The sequence below is a fragment of the Lissotriton helveticus genome, chromosome 7 (genome assembly GCF_964261635.1).
Source record: "Lissotriton helveticus chromosome 7, aLisHel1.1, whole genome shotgun sequence".
Classification (NCBI taxonomy): Eukaryota; Metazoa; Chordata; class Amphibia; order Caudata; family Salamandridae; genus Lissotriton; species Lissotriton helveticus.
In genome coordinates, this window is record NC_136068.1 from 1,802,273,713 (window position 1) to 1,802,286,852 (window position 13,140).

Consider the following 13,140-nt stretch of genomic DNA (forward strand, 5'->3'; position numbering starts at 1 on the left):
GGGTCAGCTTGTTAAAAACGGGGACCGTCCTGGCAAAACGGGGACGCCTGCACCCTATCTTGAGTAGATTTGCTGAGAGGGTGCCAGCGCTTCCCCCCAGTGAAATAAAAGAAGTGCATTTTCTCCCCTGTGAACTGGGGGCACGCCCACAGCAAGTGCAGAGGGAAGGGCTGCCCCGCGCGTAAAGGCGGAAGCCCCGCCACGACAAGAGCACGTGACAGGTCGCGAGGGAGGACCGTTAAAGACAACTATGCAAACTCTGTGTTGCAATAGGCGCCGCTGAGCCCAGATCGATTCCTAGAAGGAGGAGGCGCGGGGCGGGAGGGGCAGCGCGGCCGCACCCCTCCAGGCCACCCCTCCACTGGAAACACTGCACCCTCGCCCAGGCAGCGTACACGCCCCTTGAAGCATAAATACACGAGGTGGGAGCCACCGGCACACGGTGCACCTCTGGAAGCCATGCTGCTGCAGGGCACAGTGAGGGCTGCGCCTCTGCTCACCTGGATCCTGGCGGCCATCCTTGTGGAAGGTAAGGACCCTTACCCCCCTGCACCCCACGCCCCGCGAGGCGCGTTATCTCTGATGCCTGAAGGGAGGTTCCCTCTCTCTCTAGAGCCTGTGTCGCCTGGGCCCTACAGGCTTAAGGTGAGGTTCTCTCTCTCTGCAGCCTGTATCCCCCTACACACCTGCTACCTCTAGCATCTATCCGCGCTGCTCTACAGGCCGAGGGCTCTACAGGCTGGAGGTGAGGTTTTCTGTCTCTCTGCAGCCTTTATTCTCTGTTCCTTAGGATGAAAATGCCGCTCCCTAGACTAGTGCCACTTACTCTCTGTCCCCTGTATCCTGTCAGCTTGCCTGGCTGCAGATGAGGTTATCTGTGCTCTAAAAGTTGAAGGGGGGTGGGGTTCGGGTACCCTCTCTGTAGAGCCTGTAATCTCTCTCTTGTCCCCTGGTTGAAAGTGTCCCCCGGCTATTGCCTGTATGCTCGCTGCTCTCCATTCAGAAGGCGAGGTGCTCTCGCTCAGTGTCCTCTCTGCTCCCCCCTCACCCCGTCCCCGGATGAAAGCGACCCCCTAATAACCTGTATATTCTCTGCTCTCCTGGTTTAAGGGTCCCTCTCGCTGTAGCCTGTATCCTCTCTGCTCATAAGGCGGAAGATTAGGTCTCATCATTGTCCACCCTGTATCCTCTGTACTTCCCTGGCTGATGGATGCGTTTCCTCTCTCTGATTCTTGTTGAAGTTGGTGTTCCCATTCCACAGCCTGTATCTTGTCTGCTCTCTTGACTGATGGTGAATCCATCCGCCCCACCTCTCTCCACACAGCTGTCAAGTAGTACCATGCGGGGTGTGACACACCATGTTTTTTTTGTTTTTTCTTCTAGTTATTAACATTGCATGTGCTGGGATTTTTTTAGCCCATTCTTACAATGTTAAAAAAAGCAAAATTACAATGTGATGTTGACTAAAAAGCAAAGGCCGGAATAAGGGAGCCCACATGAAATAGGCTCACAAGACAGTTATGATGGGGGCATTTTGGAGCTCCTGGTGAGGTGCTTTTTTGTAGCCCCCTGCCACTTTTTTTTTTTTTTTTTTTTTTTTGAATCGGCATGAAGAGGTCATCACTCTATCTCATAGCATGGCTTGTAATGTGTAGATCAAAAGCTAGTTAATTCTGTGAATTAATATCTTGGTTTTATGTTGATGAACATTTGATACAACCTTTTAAATCTGATACAGTACATGCACAGGTGATGTGGGCAAGAGTGAGGAAACTCAGGTCGTGGTGGGCACTGTATGAGTAATAATCAGTTTTAGTGCTCAATAATAATTATTATTATGAATATGAAGACTGAGCCTGCAGACATACCTAGACATCCTACTTGCATGTGCCCATAAATCTAACTTTTCACCTCTTTGAAAAGTCTTGGCATGTGACCATCAGTGTACGCCTCACTCAAGGTTATCTGTCCAAATTTCCTAAACACAGGCCAGGCCTTCTTCATTCTGAAAAAGCCTAAGCCAGTCCTGGTCCTGGCTGCCTGATATCCGTGCAGACTGTAGGGCCGCCCTATTGGGGGCTCCATAGAAAACTCTACCTGGCCTTTGTCTTTCGTCAGATTGGTAATATGGAAAGTTGTGTAAGGCCAACACCGCAGGAACGTTCTAAGCCTATGGTCGCTGTAGCACAGACCTTGGCAACTCATTGCCATGTGAAGAATGACATGAAGGTGCCCCTTCTGGCTGTTTTCCAAATTAAACTGAACGGACTGTATGGTCAAGCAGATTCGTGTATCAAGAGAGAGAGAGAGGACCAGAAAGCTAGTCCATATCCCCGGTTTATATGTAGTTAATCAAAAAGAGACTAGCTCGAAATAGGTAAAGATAACAAAAAATTAATTTAATTTTTATCGTTCAAGGACTCAAGTATGTTTTGTCACGGATTAGTGGCACCTGGTAGGTGTGCTCATGAAGCCCTCACCCACCAACCTAGTTGGTGGCATGCTTCATCATCGGGCCCACCCAGTGACACCTAGCGTGTCCCGGGTGTGCTTCGACGCCTGATTACAGCGGAGCAGGTATGTCGCTGTGTGTGCGGTGAAGAATGTTATGGAGAGTGAGTTTAAAACGGCTTGGCGGGGATCCCAGTGTCCGGAGACAAATTACACTTTAATAGCTGGGTCACCGTCAGCGGTTAAAAATAAGGCAGTTGGATGTTAGAGGCGGGTTACGACCTCCCACATCCTGGGGTATGTCAACATGTTTCAGCCAGTGCCTTATGACTAAGCTGGCTTTCTTCAGGACGGATAAAATACGTGGGTGTGATTAAAACTAGTGGGTGTATATTTCAGACTATGTGTATACACGCCCTAAAGTGTTTTTCTATGTGTGAGTGGGGGATTCCCATCTCAAAAACACCTGTACATATAACATATAAAGACAAGGACAAAACATACAAGGAAAAAGTAGAGTCACTTGACTGTATAGCATTGTATACATCTGGTTGCCGACTTTATAGCGTTGTTGGTGCTGGCTATAAGCGGCTATAGTGTAATGGTATTGGTGATACCATTATGGTGGGGTTCGCACTGGGTTTCGAAAGTGGAGTGGCTAAAACACGGTATGTACATAAATAGTGCATAGTGGTAGATAAAGAAAACACAAGAGTTCTGTCTTACGCTAGTTTTAGAAATGTGCTACTTCAAGGTTGAGAAGTGGCAAGGGTTGACCCTGTGGGGTAAAAAACAAGGGTTTTGCCACTTAGTTTAAAAGGAGACCTGTGGGAGAGAAAAGCGCTTACCAGTGATGATGGTCGATCATGATACTCACAGAATTGTTGGTCAGAGCCTGCTTTGGACCTGTAGTGCCTCCTTCGCAGGACCGGTGAGTAATGGCCATGGTGGTGGAGGTTTTAGACTGTTGTTGATTGCATGATTGTAATCACCTACATAGTAGGGGAAAGGGTAGAGAGACTCGATCTGCCGAGTCATCGCGCTCGCGAGCGCTCAGGTGTGCGAGGAGCAGTGGAAGGGCTTCGCGCATGAGTGGTACAATGCGCTAGCAGTGCGCATGCGCGGAAAGTGTTATCTCCGCGCATGTGCGCCTCAAGGAGCGTGCGTGCGCTGTACATTCGCGCATGCGCGATCGCAGTTATCGAATAAGTGCCGCTATTGCGCATATGTTGAGAGGTCTAAGCGTCTAATTGCATATCAAACATTGGTGGCATAGAGTCAGGGCCATGCACTGGCGGTGGTGGCATAGAGTCAGGGCCATAAGTTGAGCTGGGATATTGACAACAGTTATTATAGAGGTATGAGGTTCTCTATTCAGAGGAGCCAAACACGAGGTTTCTAGTGGGGTCAGGAAGTTGGGAACATGGTCTGAAGATCACGTATATGCCAGGGAGTTCCAGGGGATGGCATCGTTAAGGCCATTGGTGGCTGTTGAAAGGCGATATATCCATCGCTGCTCTTTGCCCAGGAGTTTCTTGTCATTCTCAATGGTACTTTCGGGGATTTGCTCAATCACTGTCCAGTTTAAGTCATTGGGTGTGTGGCAGTGGGTGATGAAGTGGTTAGTTAGCTTGCTCACGTTTTTCTTGCATCTTATGGTACTTTGATGCTCAGTGATTCTGGTTTTGATTTTACGTGTGGTCATCCCCACATAACGGAGGCCACACGTGCAGGTCAGAAGGTATATTACATTGCGTGAGTTGCAATTGGTGTGGTTGAGCTGGGTCCAGATTTTATTGGGCTCAAGGTTCAGGGTTTTAGTGTGTGTAGTCAGATGACATACACTGCAGTCATTGCAGGGGTAGTGTCCGATGACTTTGGGCAGTCCCCATGCATTCAAAACGGTGTTCATAGGTTGTTTGGGCGGTGGTCTGGGTCTTGTGCTCACCAGTTGGTCCTTGAGGTTCTTGTTCCTCTTGTAGGCAAATCTTGGTGTGTCCCATTTCCTTTGGCCAGAGTTGATTATCCTCCAATGTTTTTTAATGATTTTTGCTACTTCGTTTGACGCCGTATTGTAGGTGGTAACACAAGTGATTGGTAGTTCCTGATCCTCCTTCACGTGGGTCTCGAGAAGGGCATCACGGTTCTGATTCCTCGCCCTTTTCTGGGTTTTACGGACAATGGTTTTGGGATAGCCACGGTTTTCTAGTTTGGTGGCCAGATCGGCTGATTGTGATTTGTAGTCACTCACGTTGGTGCAGTTTCTCCGGATTCGTAGGAACTGGCCAAACGGTAAGTTTTCCTTCAGAGGACGGGGGTGGAAGCTTGTAAAATGAAGCAAAGCGTTCCTTGCGGTTGGTTTGTAGTATGTCGTCGTGGTTAGAGTCCCATCTTTTGCTCTGATGTCCAAATCCAGGAAGGGCAGTAGTTCATTGCTAGCTGTGCTTGTAAAGTTCAGATATTGATCCCTGGTGTTGAGCCAGATCATGAATCTGTCAAGGTCAGTCTGTGAACCCTGCCAAATAACCAGGATATCATCAATGTATCTGTGCCATTTCAGGATGTGATGGTTGAACGGGTTAGTGGCCGCAGCGATGTTGGTGCTTTCAAAATGGTGTACATACAATCCTGCCACGCTGGGGGCAAAAACGCTGCCCATGGACGGACGTTCCATTTGTTTGCAAATAGAAGTTGCCTTCATATTCGAAATAGTTTCGTTTAAGGGCCAAGGTGGCACAGGCTAGTATGAAATCCCTAGGGGTGTGGTAGGGCCAGGGGGATGCCATTAGGACGTCGTGAAGAACTTTCAGAGTTGCGTCCTGGGGTAGACTGGTGTATAGGCTCTCCAGAATCTAACCCCACCAGGAGTTGTGTGTCAGGATTGAAGTCCATTTTGTCTATGACGTGTAACAGATGTTTAGTGTCCTTTATGTACGTGGGTGTTTTTTGCACCAAGGGGTTTAGGAAAAAGTCACAGTATCGTGACAATGGTTCCAAAAGGGAGTTTATGCCCGACACGATGGGTCTGCCAGGAGGGGGAAGTTTGCCCTTATGTACCTTAGGTACTGTGTAGAAATACGGGGTCCTCGTGTGTTCAGGACACAGGTATTCGGCTTCTTGTTTGGAAATGTGTTCTGCATCCGCTGCCCTCTTGACAAGTTCATGGATAGTTGTCCGTAGTTCTTCGGATGGGTCCTGTTCCAATCTGCGATAGTTCCTATTGTCGCTTAAGAGTCTGCGACACTCGGTGTCATAATCTTTCTTGTCCTGTAGGACAATGCCTCCCCCCTTGTCTGCAGGTTTAATGACAAGTGTGGGGTTGTTTTGTAGGCGCTGTATTGTTTGTCTGTCTTCCCAGGACAGGTTGTTGAAATGGTTGGTTGGGTTCAGATTCTCAATGTCATGGTACACAGCTTGTTCGAACGTTGTGATCTCAGGGGGGATGGTGGAGGGAGGAGGGACAAATGTAGATTTGGTTCTAAGGCCGGTGACGTTGGGGTTTTCGTGAGGTTGTTCGTTTTCTGGGGTTGGTTTTACAAAGAAAGACTTCAATTTGAGCTTTCTGAAAAACTGTGCCAATTCAACATGTAATTGAAATTTGTCGAGTCTAGTGGTCGCCACAAACAACAGTCCTTTCTCTAGGACTGACTGTTCTCTTTGGGACAGTGGGGTGCTGGATAGGTTGAATACCAGCGATGGTTGGTTGGTATGGTTTACGATTTGCTCGGCCCTGGGGTTGCTTCCTTCGCCTTCTGGCGTGTGTTCGAGCTCACTGGGTTCTCTTCCCCGGCCCACTGGACCTGTGTGTGTTGTTGGTTTGGTCTTCGTCGGCCCGAGCTCTTCGGCCCTGTCCTAAAAAAGGAATGTGTGGGCCCTGGTTGCTAGCAAATAGAGGCATTGGTCCCGGGGGGTACATGGGAGGGAAGCCATAGTAGGGATTCGGCATTTGACCCAGGTTTGGTGGGAAGCCATAGAAATTACCCTGTTGTCCTCCTTGCCAATTGTTTGGCCAGTGTTGTCCTCTTCTTCCTCTACCTCCTCCTCCTCGTTTTTGTGAGCCGTTGCTTGAATTGCTGGAAACTGAGCTGTCATCACCAGAAGAGTTTGACATCTTGGTGTTGTTTGTTTGTGGTGTGTAGTCCTCTTCTGAGGAAGGGTACACTTTGGCGTAATTAAATTTTTTCAAATCTTTATCAAATGTTTTGATTTTCGCTTGAGTTAGGTACTCTTTGTACTCATTAATATCCCTGTTTTGGTCATCCAATTTTTTCTTAAACGCAGTGATGGTGGCTTTGAAGTGGCTTTCTGTGGTCTGGATTTTGATCATGATGGCATCAGATAATCGTTTTGAGGTTTTTATGATTAGTATCATCCAGTCCCTGGTGCAATGCCAGGCGATCTGGGCCCAGTCCTTCCTGAAAGTTGGATCATCAAGGAAGATTCTGGGTGCGTGGTTACTAGAAGTCCCCTTGGAGCCGTGTTGGTTCTAAGGTACTGGGCCAGGATTGGCCAGATTTGAAAAAATTTAATTACGTCAAAGTGTACCCTTACTCAGAAGAGGACTACACACCACAAACAAACAACACCAAGATGTCTTCCCACCAAACCTGGGTCAAATGCCGAATCCCTACTATGGCTTCCTTCCCATGTACCCCCAGGGACCAATGCCTCTATTTGCTAGCAACCAGGGCCCACACATTCCTTTTTTAGGACAGGGCCGAAGAGCTCGGGGCCGACGAAGACCAAACCAACAACACACACAGGTCCAGTGGGCCGGGGAAGAGAACCCAGTGAGTTCGAACACACGCCTGAAGGCGAAGGAAGCAACCCCTGGGCCGAGCAAATCGTAAACCATACCAACCAACCATCGCTGGTATTCAACCTATCCAGCACCCCACTGTCCCAAAGAGAACAGTCAGTCCTAGAGAAAGGACTGTCGTTTGTGCCGACCACTAGACTCGACAAATTTCAATTACATGTTGAATTGGCACAGTTTTTCAGAAAGCTCAAATTGAAGTCTTTCTTTGAAAAACCAACCCCAGAAAACGAACAACCTCACGAAAACCCCAACGTCACCGGCCTTAAAACCAAATCTACATTTGTCCCTCCTCCCTCCACCATCCCCCCTGAGATCACAACGTTCGAACAAGCTGTGTACCATGACATTGAGAATCTGAACCCAACCAACCATTTCAACAACCTGTCCTGGGAAGACAGACAAACAATACAGCGCCTACAAAACAACCCCACACTTGTCATTAAACCTGCAGACAAGGGGGGAGGCATTGTCCTACAGGACAAGAAAGATTATGACACCGAGTGTCGCAGACTCTTAAGCGACAATAGGAACTATCGCAGATTGGAACAGGACCCATCCGAAGAACTACGGACAACTATCCATGAACTTGTCAAGAGGGCAGCGGATGCAGAACACATTTCCAAACAAGAAGCCGAATACCTGTGTCCTGAACACACGAGGACCCCGTATTTCTACACAGTACCTAAGGTACATAAGGGCAAACTTCCCCCTCCTGGCAGACCCATTGTGTGGGGCATAAACTCCCTTTTGGAACCATTGTCACGATACTGTGACATTTTCCTAAACCCCTTGGTGCAAAAAACACCCACGTACATAAAGGACACTAAACATCTGTTACACGTCATAGACAAAATGGACTTCAATCCTGACACACAACTCCTGGTGGGGTTAGATGTGGAGAGCCTATACACCAGTCTACCCCAGGACGCAACTCTGAAAGTTCTTCACGACGTCCTAATGGCATCCCCCTGGCCCTACCACACCCCTAGGGATTTCATACTAGCGTGTGCCACCTTGGCCCTTAAACAAAACTATTTCAAATATGAAGGCAACTTCTATTTGCAAACAAATGGAACGTCCATGGGCAGCGTTTTTGCCCCCAGCGTGGCAGGATTGTATGTACACCATTTTGAAAGCACCAACATCGCTGCGGCCACTAACCCGTTCAACCATCACATCCTGAAATGGCACAGATACATTGATGATATCCTGGTTATTTGGCAGGGTTCACAGACTGACCTTGACAAATTCATGATCTGGCTCAACACCAGGGATCAATATCTGAACTTTACAAGCACAGCTAGCAATGAACTACTGCCCTTCCTGGATTTGGACATCAGAGCAAAAGACGGGACTCTAACCACGACGACATACTACAAACCAACCGCAAGGAACGCTTTGCTTCATTTTACAAGCTTCCACCCCCGTCCTCTGAAGGAAAACTTACCGTTTGGCCAGTTCCTACGAATCCGGAGAAACTGCACCAACGTGAGTGACTACAAATCACAATCAGCCGATCTGGCCACCAAACTAGAAAACCGTGGCTATCCCAAAACCATCGTCCGTAAAACCCAGAAAAGGGCGAGGAATCAGAACCGTGATGCCCTTCTCGAGACCCACGTGAAGGAGGATCAGGAACAACCAATCACTTGTGTTACCACCTACAATACGGCGTCAAACGAAGTAGCAAAAATCATTAAAAAACATTGGAGGATAATCAACTCTGGCCAAAGGAAATGGGACACACCAAGATTTGCCTACAAGAGGAACAAGAACCTCAAGGACCAACTGGTGAGCACCAGACCCAGACCACCGCCCAAACAACCTATGAACACCGTTTTGAATGCATGGGGACTGCCCAAAGTCATCGGACACTACCCCTGCAATGACTGCAGTGTATGTCATCTGACTACACACACTAAAACCCTGAACCTTGAGCCCAATAAAATCTGGACCCAGCTCAACCACACCAATTGCAACTCACGCAATGTAATATACCTTCTGACCTGCACGTGTGGCCTCCGTTATGTGGGGATGACGACACGTAAAATCAAAACCAGAATCACTGAGCATCGAAGTACCATAAGATGCAAGAAAAATGTGAGCAAGCTAACTAACCACTTCATCACCCACTGCCACACATCCAATGACTTAAACTGGACAGTGATTGAGCAAATCCCCGAAAGTACCATTGAGAATGACAAGAAACTCCTGGGCAAAGAGCAGCGATGGATATATCGCCTTTCAACAGCCACCAATGGCCTTAACGATGCCATCCCCTGGAACTCCCTGGCATATACGTGATCTTCAGACCATGTTCCCAACTTCCTGACCCCACTAGAAACCTCGTGTTTGGCTCCTCTGAATAGAGAACCTCATACCTCTATAATAACTGTTGTCAATATCCCAGCTCAACTTATGGCCCTGACTCTATGCCACCACCGCCAGTGCATGGCCCTGACTCTATGCCACCAATGTTTGATATGCAATTAGACGCTTAGACCTCTCAACATATGCGCAATAGCGGCACTTATTCGATAACTGCGATCGCGCATGCGCGAATGTACAGCGCACGCACGCTCCTTGAGGCGCACATGCGCGGAGATAACACTTTCCGCGCATGCGCACTGCTAGCGCATTGTACCACTCATGCGCGAAGCCCTTCCACTGCTCCTCGCACACCTGAGCGCTCGCGAGCGCGAAGATTCGGCAGATCGAGTCTCTCTACCCTTTCCCCTACTATGTAGGTGATTACAATCATGCAATCAACAACAGTATAAAACCTCCACCACCATGGCCATTACTCACCGGTCCTGCGAAGGAGGCACTACAGGTCCAAAGCAGGCTCTGACCAACAATTCTGTGAGTATCATGATCGACCATCATCACTGGTAAGCGCTTTTCTCTCCCACAGGTCTCCTTTTAAACTAAGTGGCAAAACCCTTGTTTTTTACCCCACAGGGTCAACCCTTGCCACTTCTCAACCTTGAAGTAGCACATTTCTAAAACTAGCGTAAGACAGAACTCTTGTGTTTTCTTTATCTACCACTATGCACTATTTATGTACATACCGTGTTTTAGCCACTCCACTTTCGAAACCCAGTGCGAACCCCACCATAATGGTATCACCAATACCATTACACTATAGCCGCTTATAGCCAGCACCAACAACGCTATAAAGTCGGCAACCAGATGTATACAATGCTATACAGTCAAGTGACTCTACTTTTTCTTTGTATGTTTTGTCCTTGTCTTTATATGTTATATGTACAGGTGTTTTTGAGATGGGAATCCCCCACTCACACATAGAAAAACACTTTAGGGCGTGTATACACATAGTCTGAAATATACACCCACTAGTTTTAATCACACCCACGTATTTTATCCGTCCTGAAGAAATCCAGCTTAGTCATAAGGCACTGGCTGAAACATGTTGACATACCCCAGGATGTGGGAGGTCGTAACCCGCCTCTAACATCCAACTGCCTTATTTTTAACCGCTGACGGTGACCCAGCTATTAAAGTGTAATTTGTCTCCGGACACTGGGATCCCCGCCAAGCCGTTTTAAACTCACTCTCCATAACATTCTTCACCGCACACACAGCAACATACCTGCTCCGCTGTAATCAGGCGTCGAAGCACACCCGGGACACGCTAGGTGTCACTGGGTGGGCCCGATGATGAAGCATGCCACCAACTAGGTTGGTGGGTGAGGGCTTCATGAGCACACCTACCAGGTGCCACTAATCCGTGACAAAACATACTTGAGTCCTTGAACGATAAAAATTAAATTAATTTTTTGTTATCTTTACCTATTTCGAGCTAGTCTCTTTTTGATTAACTACATATAAACCGGGGGATATGGACTAGCTTTCTGGTCCTCTCTCTCTCTCTCTCTTGATACACGAATATATTGGCAGCGCGCAGCTGTGAGAGTATATATTCAACCATGGCCGAAAACCATGGCCTAACCTTTTCTGAAAGTGACGTGACGGATATACTATCTGACCCGTCCTTCCAAGCGGACTTTAGCATCGCTAACACCATCGCACAGACCACTGACTGGGAGACCTTAACAGAGAGAAAACGCAACAGAATACGGACCATCCTGCATGGGACAATCCTGGCCCAGTACCTTAGAACCAACACCGCTCCAAGGGGACTTCTAGTAACCAACGCACCCAGAATCTTCCTTGATGATCCAACTTTCAGGAAGGACTGGGCCCAGATCGCCTGGCATTGCACCAGGGACTGGATGATACTAATCATAAAAACCTCAAAACGATTATCTGATGCCATCATGATCGAAATCCAGACCACAGAAAGCCACTTCAAAGCCACCATCACTGCGTTTAAGAAAAAATTGGATGACCAAAACAGGGATATTAATGAGTACAAAGAGTACCTAACTCAAGCGAAAATCAAAAAATTTGATAAAGATTTGAAAAAATTTAATTACGCCAAAGTGTACCCTTACTCAGAAGAGGACTACACACCACAAACAAACAACACCAAGATGTCAAACTCTTCTGGTGATGACAGCTCAGTTTCCAGCAATTCAAGCAACGGCTCACAAAAACGAGGAGGAGGAGGTAGAGGAAGAAGAGGACAACACTGGCCAAACAATTGGCAAGGAGGACAACAGGGTAATTTCTATGGCTTCCCACCAAACCTGGGTCAAATGCCGAATCCCTACTATGGCTTCCCTCCCATGTACCCCCCGGGACCAATGCCTCTATTTGCTAGCAACCAGGGCCCACACATTCCTTTTTTAGGACAGGGCCGAAGAGCTCGGGCCGACGAAGACCAAACCAACAACACACACAGGTCCAGTGGGCCGGGGAAGAGAACCCAGTGAGCTCGAACACACGCCAGAAGGCGAAGGAAGCAACCCCAGGGCCGAGCAAATCGTAAACCATACCAACCAACCATCGCTGGTATTCAACCTATCCAGCACCCCACTGTCCCAAAGAGAACAGTCAGTCCTAGAGAAAGGACTGTCGTTTGTGCCGACCACTAGACTCGACAAATTTCAATTACATGTTGAATTGGCACAGTTTTTCAGAAAGCTCAAATTGAAGTCTTTCTTTGAAAAACCAACCCCAGAAAACGAACAACCTCACGAAAACCCCAACGTCACCGGCCTTAGAACCAAATCTACATTTGTCCCTCCTCCCTCCACCATCCCCCCTGAGATCACAACGTTCGAACAAGCTGTGTACCATGACATTGAGAATCTGAACCCAACCAACCATTTCAACAACCTGTCCTGGGAAGACAGACAAACAATACAGCGCCTACAAAACAACCCCACACTTGTCATTAAACCTGCAGACAAGGGGGGAGGCATTGTCCTACAGGACAAGAAAGATTATGACACCGAGTGTCGCAGACTCTTAAGCGACAATAGGAACTATCGCAGATTGGAACAGGACCCATCCGAAGAACTACGGACAACTATCCATGAACTTGTCAAGAGGGCAGCGGATGCAGAACACATTTCCAAACAAGAAGCCGAATACCTGTGTCCTGAACACACGAGGACCCCGTATTTCTACACAGTACATAAGGGCAAACTTCCCCCTCCTGGCAGACCCATCGTATCGGGCATAAACTCCCTTTTGGAACCATTGTCACGATACTGTGACTTTTTCCTAAACCCCTTGGTGCAAAAAACACCCACGTACATAAAGGACACTAAACATCTGTTACACGTCATAGACAAAATGGACTTCAATCCTGACACACAACTCCTGGTGGGGTTAGATGTGGAGAGCCTATACACCAGTCTACCCCAGGACGCAACTCTGAAAGTTCTTCACGACGTCCTAATGGCATCCCCCTGGCCCTACCACACCTCTAGGGATTT

The 13,140-nt window shown here is 47.9% G+C and overlaps 1 protein-coding gene across 1 annotated transcript in view; it reads left to right on the forward strand.

Annotated features, from left to right (window-relative positions):
- The first annotated feature begins 261 nt into the window (after positions 1-261).
- LOC144770782 (phospholipase A2 inhibitor gamma subunit B-like) overlaps positions 262-13,140 on the forward strand; it is a 76,961-nt gene continuing 64,082 nt past the window's right edge. Inside the window, exon 1 of the mRNA XM_078655536.1 lies at positions 262-529. Within this exon, the coding sequence (XP_078511662.1) occupies positions 460-529 (70 nt within the window). The 5' untranslated portion in view covers positions 262-459. The remainder of the gene's footprint in view (positions 530-13,140) is intronic.